The sequence below is a fragment of the Hyla sarda genome, chromosome 2 (genome assembly GCF_029499605.1).
Source record: "Hyla sarda isolate aHylSar1 chromosome 2, aHylSar1.hap1, whole genome shotgun sequence".
Classification (NCBI taxonomy): domain Eukaryota; kingdom Metazoa; phylum Chordata; class Amphibia; order Anura; family Hylidae; genus Hyla; species Hyla sarda.
Genome location: NC_079190.1, coordinates 77,448,162 through 77,465,135, shown reverse-complemented (window position 1 = coordinate 77,465,135; position 16,974 = coordinate 77,448,162). Strand labels below are relative to the sequence as shown.

The following is a 16,974-nucleotide window of genomic DNA, read 5'->3' as shown; positions in this document are numbered from 1 at the left end:
GGAGGAGAAGACTCATGGGGCCCGGCAATCATCGCAGATATTCACCGGAGATCCCGGCTCAGGTAGGGAATCGACAGTGGGGGGATGGGGGGGGGGGGGGGGGGTTGAAATGAAACTGAAAGTAAAGTGATTTTTACTGTGGCAACCACTAGGAAGGCCGAACTGCAACTCCCAGCATGCCCAGACAGACAAAGGCTGGGAGTTGTAGTTTTGCAACATCTGGAGGGTCACCGTTTGGGGACCACTGTTACAGTGGTGCCCAAACTGTAGCCCTCCAAACGGTGCAAAACTACAACTCTCAGCATGCCTAGACTGCCCAGGCATGCTGGGAGTTGTAGTTCTGTAACATCTGCCCCTTCAGATTTTGCAATTTTCATGACATTTTTTAAAATTGCTGCTATACTTTGAAGCCCTCTAATTTTTTCAAAAAGTAAAAATATGTCCATTTTATGATGCCAACATAAAGTAGACATATTGTATTTGTGAAGAAAAATAAAATGTATTTGGAATATCCATTTTCCTTACAAGCAGAGAGCTTCAAAGTTAGAAAAATTGAAAATTTTCATGAAATTTGGGAATTTTTCACAAAAAAAGGATGCAAGTAACGCCGAAAATTTACCACCAAAATAAAGTAGAAAATGTCACGAAAAAAAACAATCTCAGAATCAGAATATTCGGTAAAAACATCTTAGAGTTATTAATGCTTAAAGTGACGGTGGTCAGAATTGCGAAAAACGCTCTGGTCCTAAGGTGTAAAATGTCCTGGTCCTTAAGGGGTTAAAGTGTACCCGTCATTTGCAAAAACTTTTTACAGCCGTTGGCTGTCCGGGCATGCTGGGTGTTGTAGTTTTGCAACATCTGGAGGTCCACAGGTTGTAGACCCCTGGTATATGAAGTTGTACTCGCCTGTCCCCTTCGCTCCGGACCATCACCGCTCGTCACCGCTGCCCGGGATGTCACCGTCCGTCGCTGTCACCGCGTCCCTGGGGTGTCCCCCGACGCTCCGGCAAGGCCTCCGCTTTCCCAGCATCCTCGCTCTCCGTCGCCGCAATCACGTCGTTACGCACGCCGCTCCTATTGGATGACGGGACGGCGTGCGCAGCGACGTGATGACGATGGAGGAGAGCGCCAACGATGCAGGGGATCCCGAAGAGGACGGTCCGGAGCCCCGAGCACAGGTAAGTGATCATCAGCGGACCACACGGGGCACCGTAAACGGCTATCCGGTGGCAGCTGAAGCAGTCTGCGCTGCAGGATAGCCATTTATGCGATGGCCCCGACATACAAAAGCATCGTATGTTGATGCTGCCTCTCAGAGGCCATCACATGTTGAAATTATCGTATGTCAGGGCCATCGTAGGTTGGGGGGGGGGGGGGGGGTCACTGTATTTTGTCTGGCAATAGCTGCAGGGACGATACAGCATTTTTTCACCCAAAAATTTAGACATTTTGCAACCAATGTATATTACAAATATACATATAAATGTTATTAACAACATTATATAAGAAGTTTTTGCAAATGACAAGTACACTTAAAGGGTAGAGTCACACACAATGCTGCATAGTACATGCTGCATATTTTCTGTAGCTGATTTTGCTACCCACTGACTTCAGAGGGTAGAAATATACACAGCAGCAAATACACTACATTGGAGCCTACCCTAAAGCAGTATTTATATTTTAGATATTGACTGCATGTTCGATGGACATTTCATAAAATGTCTGACTGATGTGGGTTCCACACCTGGAAAAACCAAAAGTATGTCAAGAACCAGGATTCCCTGACCCTTGAATGAATGAAGAAAGAGAGGGTGAACATACGCACAACTTTCTTCAGTCGCTTCTATGGAAGTTAAGGGATAAGGCAAGACCAGTATCATACCCTATGGATACACCACAAGTGTCTGGAGGTGGAAATAGCATCTTGGAGGGGGGCAGATTTATCAAAGTGCCTTAAAGGAGTACTCCCCTGAAATTCAAAAAAGAAAAAGGGGTACTCCACTGGCCAGCGTTCCAAAGTAAATGTTCCAGATGCTGTTTTCGCGCTGCAGGGGTCGGCCACACTCCTCGTGAAGTCATGGTCACGCCCCCTCAATGCAAGTCAATGGGAGGGGGAGTGACGGCATCACGCTCTCTCACATAGACTTGGATTGAGGGGGCGTGGCAGACCCCAGCAGCGAGAAAACCGTGTTCAGAACATTTATTTCCTATGTGGGGTACCCCTTTAAGGAGAAACTGTCTTTGTAGCACATAAAAACCGGAGCTCAGCTTTCATTTCTTAATGAGCTTTGCTCAAAAAACTCTTTTTATAAATCTATCCCTTTTTATGGAAAAAAAAGAGAAATTGCCAACTGCACAAACCTCCTGGCACTGCCATATAAATGGTAAAAATAGTCATATGTAATGAGAGTTCCTTTGGTGCACCAGGGGTGTCCCCCGACCCCTTTGTGCACTAATAGCCCCATAGGGGACTATTACACAAGATCTTCATTGTTCAATGCCATGCCATTGCATTAATCAGTGTTATTGGCACATTTCTTTTACACCATGGCTGAGGCAGACTATACAGGATGAGATTTAGTAAGTAGCACAGAGGTAAGCTGGAGACCACCAGCCGCCATCTTTGCTGATCAGGACCCCGCAAATGTGCTGTGGAGATCCTGATCAGCCTCACTTACTGACTGGCACATGCATTTAACACTTTGATTATGGGAACTAAAAGGTTAAAGGGGTATTCCAGGCAATATATATATATATATCTCTCAACTGCCTCCAGAAAGTTAAACAGATTTGTAAATTACTTCTATTAAAAAAATCTTAATCCTTCCAATAGTTATTAGCTTCTGAAGTTTTCTGTCTAACTGCTCAATGATGATGTCACGTCTCGAAAGCTGTGCATGATGGGAGAATATCCCCATAGGAACTGCACAGCTCCCAGGACGTGAGTAATCAGAGAGCAGTTAGACAGAAAACAACAACAACTCAACTTCAGAAGCTAATAACTATTGGAAGGATTAAGAATTTTTAATAGAAGTAATTTACAAATCTGTTTAACTTTCCAGAGCCAGTTGATATATAAAAGAAAGTTTTGGCCTGGAATACCCCTTTAATGCCAGACATCAGCTTGAATGCTGATGTCCGGCTGTAGTGGTGAGTCCTGGCTGCTGACAGCAGCCATTACTCACCGGCTTTGAAGAGAGCACAGCTTCTGAGCTTGCTTCAAAGTCCCCTAGTGCAGCCTGGACATAAATATGTAAGTCCTGTGTGCTAAAGGGGTTGAATTGCATAAAAAACTGCAGTGGCCTATACTTGGGTTTATTCATGGTATTCTGATCACTATTTTTAGCCAAAACCAGCAGCAAATCCAAAACTAAAATAAGGTTCAAATCTTTATGTTCTACTTCTGGCATAAAATACTGATCAAAATACTATGCGACATTGCGCCTGTTCTTCTGCTGTGTGTATGGTGTACAGCAAATCTAAACACAAGGTAATCCTAAATGTACACTGTAGAAACCTTCTATATAAAAATGACTACATGGGCAAGAAAAAAGAAAAAATTGTCAGCTGAGCTTCTGGAATTTTCCTGTAGCTTTTACAGTGTAACCTTCATGTTACCTTTTATGAAAGCTGATGCTGATGAATGCGAGTCCCTGAAGGCAGGAAATACTGGTGTATAGCCAGGTCCACACCGGATCGCCTGCGTCTTACCTCCATTCTAGCTTTTTATCTATAGGCCAGTGTATTCCAACCAGAGTGCCTCCAGCTGCTGCCCAATTACAACTCCTAGAAGCATGGGAGTTGTAGCTTGGCAACAGCTGGAGGCACCCTGGTTTGATAAAAAAGTGCGCTAACAGCCGCCATTTAAAAAAAAAATTTTTTAACACGTCTTGTACTTGCCACAGCAGAGTGCACCCGTGTATTGGGTTCAGGTGCTGGCTACATTTTTGTTTTATTTTGTATTTGGTATACAGGAACTGTATTGCAAACACGTGGTGTGAACCCAGCCTAAGGGATGGGCTAACATACAATAGTTAATCCTCCATGATGTCAGCTTCTCTTTTACATAAGACTGGTCAATACACTTATAAAACAATGAAGCACAAAGAAGCAGAGACAAAGCAAACATGGCCCCCAACACCAATGCCATGCTGGAATCATAGTCATAACAATGGGGGGACGTAACCAATACTGGTGGATTTGCAGTTGGTGGTTCTTCAGACATTTATGATGTTGGCACAAGTTTCTTGATAAATTTGCCCAGTCAGGTCGTGTACCAAAACTTGTCATTTGTCCCCGTGTGCCAAATTCTGCCTATTTTTACCCAAATTCTGCCTACTTACCCCATTTTTTTTTTTTGTCAGTTTATCATGTGGTAAAAATGTTTGTTCAGTCAGTGTGTGGATAGGGGATAAGTTGTTCACCACTGGGTCACCACTGGACTACTCTTTTAACTCTCCTAAGATAAAGGACACCCGACTGATCCCATTCAAAGCCAATGGGATCTATCAGGACCTGGTGATGCCTAATGGACCCAGAATGGGGCGGAGCACAGCGATGATGTGAACTTAGCCTAAGGTGGGAATGTTAACAATAACAAATATTATAAATAGATAGATAAAAAAAATATAAATATATTATATCTTTTTTTATTTATTGAGTAGGATAATACATGTGGCAGCGGTATAAATAATGTGCAGTTATCACCAAATATATGTCCAATGACCAATCCCCCCAACATGCAGAGGCGATTTGTTTATACAGGCCAGATCATTTTTTGGGGGTAGTGGAAGATAATTCAATGGTTTTTATTCCCTTTCAGACTATTCCTTACAGTAAAAACTGTCAAATAATGGAATAAAAGGTAAAGCCTAAGACTGCGTTCACACATTAGGGTTAATTACAAATACTGAATACAATTTTGATTGAAATTGGAAAGAGGAGAAGCCTTAGGCTTTTTTATACGGGCCTTCTAGTAATAATCCGCTCCTGGCTCTGTATTCAATTAGGCTGCTTTCCCATCACGATTTCTCCATCCGACTTGAGTAAACGATTTTATAACTTAAAATTGTATGAAATCGTATATAAAGTCGGATCCATTGACCTCCATTAAAAAACCATATCCAGTACACACATCCGATTTGATCCACATCAGATTTGATCCACATTTGATCAGATTTCACACGATTTTTGTTCAGGTCTGAAATCGTGGTCCAACCCGTCAGATGGAGAAATCGTGATGTGAACGCAGTCTAATTGCAATAAAAACCTGAACATAGCCCAAGGGTATATTTACACAGGCAGATGTGTTCCAAATCCACACATCACTACACAAAAGAATTTCCACAGCAGAAAATCTGCAGCAGAACACCTGCCACGGCTCCAACACGTAGCGGGAAACTCTCTGCACATCCACCCTTGCGAACGTACCCTAAAGGTATGCTCAGGAGTATTGTGCTGCAGATTTTATAACTGACATACAATATGTCTGCAGTAGAAAATACACACATGTGAACATACCGAGTCTACACTTATGGGTGCGTATTTTTGCATGGATCTACAGTGTTCTGCATGGTTCTCTCTTTGCACACCCTAAAGCTAGTTGGAGCCAATTAACATCAAATAATCCCACCTAAATTAGGATTTGCATGAAAGCCTCTCACCAAGTAGAGGGAGGAGATGATCGGCCACATTGTATTTCAATTCACACGATCCTTTGTTGTGCCAGAGGACAATCCACTGCTAGAAGCATCACCCTCCCCCATTACAAATAAACATTCCTGGTGGTCTGCAGTATACAGTGATCCCTCAACTTACAATGGCCTCAACATACAATAGTTTCAACATACAATGGTCTTTTCTGGACCATTGTAAGTTGAATCCAGACTCAACATACAATGTTATGGACAGTCTAGATCTGTGAAACGTGTCAATGAACCGACCAATCAGAATGGGCATTCACTTGTAAAACCCCTGTATTACTGTGTATGTGTATGCACTGACTGGTGTCTGGTAGCGCCCCCCTACAGTACAGGGTGGTACTACATGTTCTGTACTACTCTTTGGGCCAGGGTTAGCTGCTCCTTTGGACACCAGGTGATGGCAACTCCATTGCTTTTTTTTTTTTTTTTTTTTTTTTTTTTAGGACATTGCGTGTACTGTACAGGACCCTGAAGAAGCTCCTGTCCTCTCCATAGACCAGTGCTTCCCAAGCGGGGTGCCCCCAGCTGTTGCAAAACTACAACTCCCAGCATGCCCGGACAGCCTTTGGCTGTCCGGGCATGCTGGGAGTTGTAGTTTTGCAACAGCTGGAGGCTCCCTGCTTGGGAAACACTGACATAGACAGTGATTTACAGCTCCCAGCAGCTCTTTCTTACTTTTATATGTAAGGATTTGCTTTATCTTTATTAGTTATCTACTTATTTTTCTTTAATTCTCACTTTTTCCTATTTTTGGATGACATTTTGGTGGCTTCAGAACCAATTACCAGTGTTCCATAGAGTTATGGTCTCAACATACAATGGTTTCAACATACAATGGCCATCCTGGAACCAATTAATATTGTACCTTGAGGGACCACTGTATACACATGGCTGTGTCTTATATCTCTGTACAAATATGTAGGTTTACAAGCTCACATACACACTAGAATGAGGACTGAGCAGATACACGGCAATGGGGATGATAGAATATGCTGCACCTAAAGGCTTATGACCCAGTCATGTACATGCATTATATACTGCGGATGTCCAGGAGAATATTCCGTGATCAATACAATGGGGATGGTAGAATACGCTGCACCTAAAGGCGTATGACCCAGTCATGTACATGCATTATATACTGTGGTCCACCAAAAGCATATTCTGTGATCAATACAATGGGGATGGATAGAATATGCTGCACCTAAAGGCGTATGACCCAGTCATGTACATGCATTATATACTGTGGTCCACCAAAAGCATATTCTGTGATCAATACAATGGGGATGGTAGAATACGCTGCACCTAAAGGCGTATGACCCAGTCATGTACATGCATTATATACTGTGGTCCACCAAAAGCATATTCTGTGATCAATACAATGGGGATGGTAGAATACGCTGCACCTAAAGGCGTATGACCCAGTCATGTACATGCATCATATACTGCGGATGTCCAGGAGAATATGCTGTGATCAATACAATGGGGATGGTAGAATACGCTGCACCTAAAGGCGTATGACCCAGTCATGTACATGCATTATATACTGTGGTCCACCAAAAGCATATTCTGTGATCAATACAATGGATGTATTTTACTCAAACCCAGCAGATTCCTATGGGAGGACACAGCATGCCCAAATATCTGGAAGGTGCAAAGAAATATGGGCAAATAGAAAGGTACACGTGAGAACAGCTACATAGAATAAGGCCAACTACTGTATAGGGCAGAGAAAGGGAAAACAACAACTCCCAGCATGCCATGGCGGCCTAAGGTTGTTGTTATGCAACTGGTAGAGGGCCATGGCTTGGGGGTCACTGGTATAGGGTGTCAGGGCATGCTGATAGTTGTAGTTTTTCAACAGCCAGTGAGCTACAGCTTGGAGGGTCGCTACAGATCCCAAAGATAAACAATCTACGTCTTTTAGATGAGAACTGTTCATAAAGTGTCCTATAAAAACAACCAGTGAATATAATGCTGTCCACACTGACACAGGTCACCATCACTGATAATAGGGAACACCCCCTGATTCACTTATTGGAATCTACTTGTTTTGGTTTCATAAACAGAAACCTACTCTTTACTGGAAGCGACCATTACAGGCCCAGGGGGTGGGAGGGGGATAATAACACAGCTGATAGCCCCGCACATTCCTGTGCTTCTTACATCCGGCTACCAGCTGACTGTCCACAATACACCATATTACTCCCGTGTCCCCCAAGTACCGTTCTCCCCCACATGGCAGGCGCCGTAGGACACCCCCACCCTCACACTTTCTTACTACTAACTTCACGTGACTGCCCCCTGGCCCCGCCCGCACCCACACGCGCCCCCCGTAATTGCTCTCACCTGATTGGATGACGCTGCGCCCTCGCCCGGCAGCCCCGGAGCCCCTGGAATGTCTGGAGCCCGACCCAGTCACTCAGGGAGCGCGCCCCCACACCCGTAAGGCGTCCCGCGCACTTGGCGGCCATCGCTACAAATCCGGGGAGAAAGCTGACAGAGACCGGAGTGTTGCTTGGGAGGAGCCGCTGCTTGGCCGGACTCCCCTAGTCTGACCTCGGAGAGATGCCGGTTAAGATCTCCACTGTCACTGGCTCCTACGTCACTCCGTTACCATAGCGACGGCTGGTGACGTTTTTTTTCTCGTGAGATCAGCAGTGACGTTGGTGGGAGAGAATGGAATGCCGGGAGTTGTAGTTTTCGTTCGGTTGTGTTACGCTGTTCCCTCTTTATTGTGACGTACGGGAATGTCTCCACAACACGAGCTCTTATTATGGTGCGAGATCCTGGTCCCAGCGCTAGATCCTCACCCTGCCCTGGTAGAATGGGGGTGTGCTCCCAGAAAACTGCCCCCCGATATACACACACTCCTGTCACCACAGTACAGTGGTCCCTCAACATATAATGGTAATCCGTTCCAAACGGACCATCATTTGTTGAAACCATCGCATGTTGAGGGATCCGTTCAATGTAAAGTGGTCTACAACCAACGGCTGTCCGGGCATGCTGGGTGTTGTAGTTTTGCAACATCTGGAGGTCCGCAGGATGTAGACCACTGTTGGAGGAAGTTGTACTAACGTGTCTCCGTCGCTCCGGACCGTCACCGCTGCCCGAAATGTCACCGTCCATCCCTGTCGCCGCATCCCCGATGCTTCGGCAAGGCCTCTGCTTCCCTGGCATCCGCGCTCTCCGTCGCCGCCATCACGTCACTACACACGCCGCTCCTATTGGATGACGCGACGGCGTGCGCAGCGACGTGATGATGACGATGGAGAGCGCCGACGATGCAGGGGATCCCGAAGAGGACGCGCCGGAGCCCCGAGGACAGGTAAGTGATCATCACCGCAGCACACGGGGCATCGTAAACAGCTATCCGGTGGCAGCTGAAGCAGTCTGCGCTGCCGGATAGCCGTTTATGCGATGGCCCCGACATACAAAAGCATCGTATGTTGATGCTGCCTTCAACATGTGATGGCCTCTGAGAGGCCATCGTATGTTGAAATGATCGTATGTCGGGGGGTCACTGTATACAGATAGAACACTTAAACAAAGTGTTGAGCATAATTCATCTTGTACTCGTGGACTCGGTGCCACCAAGAAATGGTGTTTATTTTGCGTGGAATTTAACCCTAGAAATAACCGTGGATAGTGATAGTGAACAAATAGATTCCGCAGTGTGAACTGTTCCATTGAAATCAGTGAGAAACTGCTCCAAGCGGAATCCATCTAGAATTTCTGTAGTGTGATCTGGGCCTTAAAGGGGTTATCCATTTTTAATTTTTTTTGCATTCTGTCTAGGCTGTAATAATAAAAATTCACCTTCCGCCGCTCCCCCGATGTGCCGATAATGATCTGCTGTCTTGTGGGCCCTGGTCTTCACATTCTGGGGCCCCACGATCACACGGGGGGTCCGACCGCTGGGGCCCCCCGCGATCTCCTGTACGGGGCCCGGCAGCGCTGCCTTCGGCAATCTCCGGTTCTGCCATAGAGATGTATTGAGGGGGCGTGTCGGCCGCTGCTTCGTGCGGTGGTCGACACCCGCTATCTGGCCGGAGAGCCTGGCCCCCGTACAGAGAGATCGCAGGGGTCCCCAGCGGTCGGACCCCCTGCGATCTCAAACTTATCCCCTATCCTTAGGATAGGGGATAAGTTTTTCACCACTGGACTACTCCTTTAACATCTAAAAGGCACAAAGGCCGCTACACAAACAGGGGTGGGACCAAGACCCCTCCCTGGACACCTGCTTTATCTCAACATAATAATATAGCAGTCACAGTAGCCTATTGTATGAACCACTGGACAATACAATATGATATGAACACTTCCCTCAGAGCAAATGACGATTATACAACCAATATGATGCTGGGAAAGCAAGGTTGAGGATGGCAGATGGAGAATGGACCATGCAGGTGCCCCCCTAGACCCCACGCGTTACGTTGCCTGTCGGCAACTTCCTCAGGGTTGTTGTGCTCATTTTCAACATCTTCTGCCTTATATATACACTCTAATCAAGTAAATAACTATCAGGAGGAGGTACCTGGTGATCCATTTCACAATACATGCCTGCATACCTAGACGGCAGCAGGCGCCCGCTGGTACTTATTGGCAATCACCGGTTCACATCCGCTCTGTCATACTATTCATGCGCATGCACATATCCTTTCATCAAGTTTGCATCAATCAGCCTGCACACTAGTGTGATAGCCTGGGAGAGTAGGGTATATGGGGTGTAGCTGTGCGGTGACTAAAGGGTGTCTGGTTAACCCTTTCCATTCGTGATGCCAGGGTGAGGGCTCCTCTGTAATGCTTGTCCTACCGCCACCCTTCCCAAGAGAGATAGGGAGGTATAGAACAATTGAATGTCCACAACCGGAGAGTTTGCTGAAAACAGTTGGAACTTTACTGAAGATTTTATGCAAGCTTCATAACCGGAACAGTCTCTATAAATTCAAAGTCTCTCAGAGATTGACAAAGGTTGGGACCTTAAGCATTTTAGAGTCCTTAGACTGATATGCGCTGTTCCACTGGATTTAGGGGATTTAGTTGCGGTCCAGTAGTCACGCTAGCTTTAGCGTGGATTAGTTTAGAATTCACGGTTTAATTTAGGCTGAGGCCGGTAGATTTTCTGGCCTAGCGTGTCTTTGAAAGTTGCGCAGATCCGTCCTGCTAGTTCGGCATCCACGAGAGCAGCAACCCAAGAGAGCGATAATTGGCTACAGCTCCCTTAAATGGGCAGGGGCTGGACTAGAGCTAATTGGTCCAATACGTCTGTCAATCACCTTCACACAGAATTATGGGTAGCATGTGACCCAAGGACCTCCAAAGGTCCTCCAACATACCATAGAGGAATTGACATGGTCACATGACCGAAAGTCCTGCGACGCTAACAAGGTAAGTATACTATACATTACATTAAATATACACATTATTATTAAATATGTACATATAGAAACACTATAGCATTAGAGTAGAAGAGAAGCGACTAGGGGCTGTCCCACCTGGGGGACACTACCTGAACATAGTTACTCTGACTTTGGGGACCACCATACAAGGTACAGTATGCAATACGGTACCGGGACACCACACTAGCATCAATCACAACTCAAATAGATCCTTATTGCGCATTTGCATCCATCAGGACTCACATAAATCCACTTATGCGCCTGCGCCTCGATCCCCCCTTGTGCCTGCGCACTAACATCCATACAATCCGTTCCTGCATTCCAATCCAACCCATTCAAAGCAAAATTTACAGCACCACTACCAATTCCATACAAATTATCAGAGGCAGCCATAATTACATAGTACCTACATGTCACCATCTTATATAGTTCTAATATTTTACATTATTTCAACATATATTATTTAAACATTAAACCCATTAGTATTCATATAGAATCCACCACAATTCATGTATATATTAGTTACATAGTTCGTATGGTTGAAAAAAGACATACGTCCATCAAGTCCAACCAGGGGATTGAAGGGAAGGGTGTAAGGGGATAAGGGGAAGGGATGTAGTTTTATAATTCTGCATAGGCAGAATATATGTAAGATTCCAACATACATCACTTCAACATTATATAATTCGACCCACTAGTGTTTACATATGACATGCCCCAATCCATCCAAATATATATATATATATATATATATATATATATATATATAAACTCTATGATAATGCATGACCGGTTACATATCGATATATCTCATGTGTTCTTAAAGGGGTACTCCGATGGAAAACTTTTTTTTTATGAACTGGTGCCAGAAAGTTAAACAAATTTGTAAATTACTTCTATTAAAAAATAGTTGTCCTTCCAGTACTTATTAGCAGCTGCATGCTACAGATGAAATTCTTTTCTTTTTGAATTTCTTTTTGTCTTGTCCACAGTGCTCTCTGCTGACACCTCCGTCCATGTCAGGAACTGTCCAGAGCAGTATAGGTTTGCTATGGGGATTTTCTCCTGCTCTGGACAGTTCCTGATACAGGCATCAGGTGTCAGCAGAGAGCACTGCGGACAAGACAAAAAAGAAATTCAAAAGAAGAATTTCCTCTGTAGCATACAGCTGCTAATAAGTACTGGAAGGACAAATATTTTTTTATAAAATTAATTTACAAATCTGTTTAACTTTCTGAAACCAGTTGATTTAAGAAAAAATAAAAAATAACGTTTTTTTTTACCGGAGTACCCCTTTAATTCCTATGCATCAATCTAACAGTATACCTCCTATGTTCTTAAGTCCATACATATATGCATCAATATACCAGTATATCTCCTGTATTCTTTAAGTCCACACACATTCTTACGTCCATACATATATTCATCAATATACTAGTATACCTTCTGTGTTCTTCAAGTCCACATATATATATTAGAGGTGCACCGAAATGGAAATTTCAGAAACGAAACCGAAATAAAAAAAAATGTCCGGCCGAAACCGATACCGAAAATGACTTCTCCCCGTCTTCTGGTAAAATGCAGCGCTCCGCTCATTAGATTAGATTCCCCCACATTAGATTGCCAGCTCCCCCACATTAGGTCAGGAGTTCCCCCACATTAGTAGGCAGCTCCCCCACAATAGTAGGCAGCTCCCCCACAATAGTAGGCAGCTCCCCCACAATAGTAGGCAGCTCCCCCACAACAGTAGGCAGGTTCCCAAATTAGGTCAGCATTTCCCCCACAATAGTAGGCAGCTCCCCCACAATAGTAGGCAGGTTCCCCACAATAGTAGGCAGCTCCCCCCAACAATAGTAGGCAGTTCCCACACAATATTAGGCAGCTCCCCCCAACAATATTAGGCAGCTCCCCCCACATTTTTAGGCAGCTCCCCCCCACATTAGGTCAGCAGTTCCCCCACAATAGTAGGCAGGTTCCTCACAATAGTAGGCAGCTCCCCCACATTAGGTCAGCATTTCCCCCACAATAGTAGGCAGCTCCCCCCAACAATAGTAGGCAGTTCCCACACAATATTAGGCAGCTCCCCCCAACAATATTAGGCAGCTCCCCCACATTTGTAGGCAGCTCCCCCCCACATTAGGTCAGCAGTTTCCCCACAATAGTAGGCAGTTCCCCCACAATATTAGGCAGCTCCCCCCACATTTGTAGGCAGCTCCCCCCCACAATATTAGGCAGCTCCCTCCAACAATATCAGGCAGCTCCCCCCAACAATATTAGGCAGCTCCCCCCGCAATATTAGGCAGCTCCCCCCACAATATTAGGCAGCTCCCCCCAACAATATTAGGCAGCTCCCCCACAATATCAGGCAGCCCCCCCCCCACAATATTAGGCAGCTCCCCCCCCCCCACAATATTAGGCAGCTCCCCCCCCCACAATATTAGGCAGCTCCCCCCAACAATATTAGACAGCTCCCCCCCCACAATATTAGGCAGCCCCCCCTCACAATATTAGGCAGCTCCCCCCACCCCACAATATTAGGCAGCTCCCCCCCACATTAGGTCAGTAGTTCCCCCACAATAGTAGGCAGCTTCCACCCACCCCACAGACATACAGCTTCCAGCCATATACAGTGTATAACTGGAGGCTGTATGTCTGTACTGCTGCCCCCACAGTGTTCCGGTCACCGCTCCTCCGGCCCGGGGTCACATCTACTGCTATGGCCTATGGACCATAGCAGTAGGTGCCGGGACCGGAGGAGCGGTGACCGGAACACTGAAGAAGATGACACGGTCACGCGCGTTCTCCTGCGACGATCCTGCGGTCCTCCTGCGTCTCTATGGTTGTACGCACGGGACGTCAGTGACGTCCCGTGCGTACGACCATAGAGGCGGAGAAGCGAAGGACCGAAGGAGGATCACGGGAGGATCGCAGGAGGACGCCGGGGAATGGTGAGTGACCGCCGGACATCCTTATGTCCCGAAAAGATTTTTCGGGACACAGGGATGTCCGGGATAGGATTAGGAATACTTCTTTTAATGTGCCCGGACCGGCTCCCGTGTGTGGCTGCAGGCGGGGGCCGACCAGAGCATATAAAAACTAATACTGTATACTAAAAACCAGGGGGCCTCCAGCTGTTGTGAAACTACAACTCCCAGCATGCCCGGACAGACTTTGCCGATCCGGGCATGCTGGGAGTTGTAGTTTCACAACAGCTGGAGGCCCCCTGGTTTTTAGTACACAGTATTAGTTTTTATATGCTCTGGCCGGCCCCCGCCTGCAGCCACACACGGGAGCCGGCCCGGGCACATAAAAAGAAGTATTCCTATCCCGGAGGGCGCAACCCCCCCTCCCCCCCCCCCAGATGTTGCGGCCGGCCCCCCCTGCACCCCCCACGAGTGCCTCTGCCACTGGCAGTGTTTGTAACTTGTGCTGTGGGCGGGCAGGGGAGGTGGTCATTATCGGCACATTTTTTGTTGTTTCGGCATTTTGCCGAAATAGCTATTTTCGGCCGATATGTATCGGCCGCCGATATATCGGTGCATCCCTAATATATATATATATATATATATATATATGTGGTAAGCTTGTGGGGGTATAGGGTATATGGGTTGTAGCTGTGCAGTGATGAAAGGGTGCTCGTTTAACCCTTAACTGTAGTGTCACCAGGGTGAGGGCTCCTCAATATATACTTGTCCTATCGCCACCCGTCCCAAGAACAATAGGGAGGAATAAATGATTGTCCACGACCGGAGATTCAGAAAACCGTAGGAAACTTTACTGCAGATTTTATGCAGAGGTGAAACAGGAACATTCTTTACATATGTACAGTCTATGAGGATCCTGACAGTTGGTTGGGACCTTGTGAGTATAAGCTCTGTAGATTGATTTACGCTGTTCCGCTGGATTTAGAGGATTGGTTTTAGGTCCACCAGTCACGCTAGCTTTAGCGGGGATTTGATTTAGTAACTCACGATTAGTAAGTTGCGGGATTGTTAGGCTTCAGGCCTGGTTTTGTCTTGTAAGTCGCACGGATCTCCTCTCTTTGCTAGTCTGGAACCCAAGAGAGCGAGGATTGGCTGGCAGCTCCCTTATATGGGCGGGGCCTGCCCTTGAGCGGATTGGTTCATCCCAACTGTCAGTCCTTTACACAAAGGATTATGGTAGAACATGTGACTACCCACGTGACCTGGAAGGTTCTTTAGCATGCCATCACAGTAGAAACATTAGTCATGTGACCTAAGGTCCTGCAGACACTAGATAGATCAGGGACTATCTCAGCAAGCGGACCCCAACGGTACCAAGGAACTCTGACTTTGGGGACCCAGCACACAAGGTACAGTATGAAATACAGTACTGGGACACCACATATATATATATATATATAATCTTCAATAATACATATCCATCAAATAAACAAATAAACATCACTATATATCGCATGTTCTTGTTTAATATAACCCCACATCAGAGCATACCTTATTCACAGTATTATGTACCATACCATTAGCCATGTGCCATTACATTACCCCTTAGGTATACCATTATCCATATACTATACCGTCACACATATCTAAGCATACAGATACTAACTCTTTAGCATATTATCATTATTTCTTAACATGACAAAATAATCCAAATTACCAATATACTTCTAATAGTGCACCCCACATATCAAAATATATCAAAATTAATGCCCAATGTAATATAGTACCCATAATGTAATGTTCTACTAGAATTTATCTAAAAATGTGAGGTCTGCGCTTACAGCTGTGCTATATAGGGTTAAAGATATTGTATACAGAATTAGTGTGTTATATATGTTTAAAGATAAGGTACATGCAATTAAGCACAATGTATGGTATGGTATATACACTGTTTAAAAAAATAAAGGGGACACTTAAACAACACAATGTAACTCCAAGTCAATGACACTTCTGTGAGATCACACTGTCCACTCAGGAAGCAACACTGATTATCAATCAATTTCACATGCTGTTGTGCAAATGGAACAGACAACAGGTGGAAAATATAGACAATTAGCAAGACACCCCCAATAAAGGAGTGGTTCTGCAGGTGGTGACCACAGACCGCTTCTGGTCACTTTTGAATGCTGGCGGTGCTTTTACTCTAGCGGTAGAATGAGACAGAGTCTACAACCCACACAAGTGGCTCAGATAGTGCAGCTCATCCAGGATGGCACATCAATGCGGGCTTTGGCAAGAAGGTTTGCTGTGTCTGTCAGCGTAGTGTCCAGAGCATGGAGGCACCACCAGGAGACAGATCAGTACATCAGGAGCCGTGGAGGAGGCCGTAGGAGCGCAACAACCTAGCAGCAGGACCGCTATATCCGCCTTTGTGCAAGGAGGAGCACTGCCAGAGCCCCGCAAAATTCCCTCCACAAATGTGCATGTATCCACTCAAACGGTCAGACACAGACTCCATGAGGGTGGTATGAGAGCCCGACTTCCATAGGTGGGGGTTGTGCTTACAGCCCAACACCATGCAGGATGTTTGGCATTTGCCAGAGAACACCAAGATTGGCAAATTTGCCACTGGCGCCCTGTGCTCTTCACAGATGAAAGCAGGTCCACACTGACCACATGTGACAGAGTCTGGAGACGCCTTTGAGAACGTTCTGCTGCCTGCAACATCCTCCAGCATGACCGGTTTTGCGGTGGGTCAGTAATGGTGTAGGGTGGCATTTCTTTGGGGGGGCTACACAGCCCTCCATGTGCTTGCCAGAGGTAGCTTGACTGCCATTAGGTACCGAGATGAGATCCTCAGACCCCTTGTGAGACCATATTCCGGTTTGGTTGGTCCTGGGTTCCTCCTAATGCAAGACAATGCTAGACCTCATGTGGCTGCAGTGT

General features: G+C 45.9%; 1 protein-coding gene across 1 annotated transcript in view; it reads right to left on the bottom strand.

Moving 5' to 3' along the window:
* The window catches only part of LOC130358640 (coenzyme Q-binding protein COQ10 homolog A, mitochondrial), a 39,801-nt gene extending 31,477 nt beyond the window's left edge, over positions 1 to 8,324 (bottom strand). The window contains exon 1 of the mRNA XM_056562166.1: positions 8,049 to 8,324. Within this exon, the coding sequence (XP_056418141.1) occupies positions 8,049 to 8,173 (125 nt within the window). The 5' untranslated portion in view covers positions 8,174 to 8,324. The remainder of the gene's footprint in view (positions 1 to 8,048) is intronic.
* Positions 8,325 to 16,974: the final 8,650 nt, after the last annotated feature.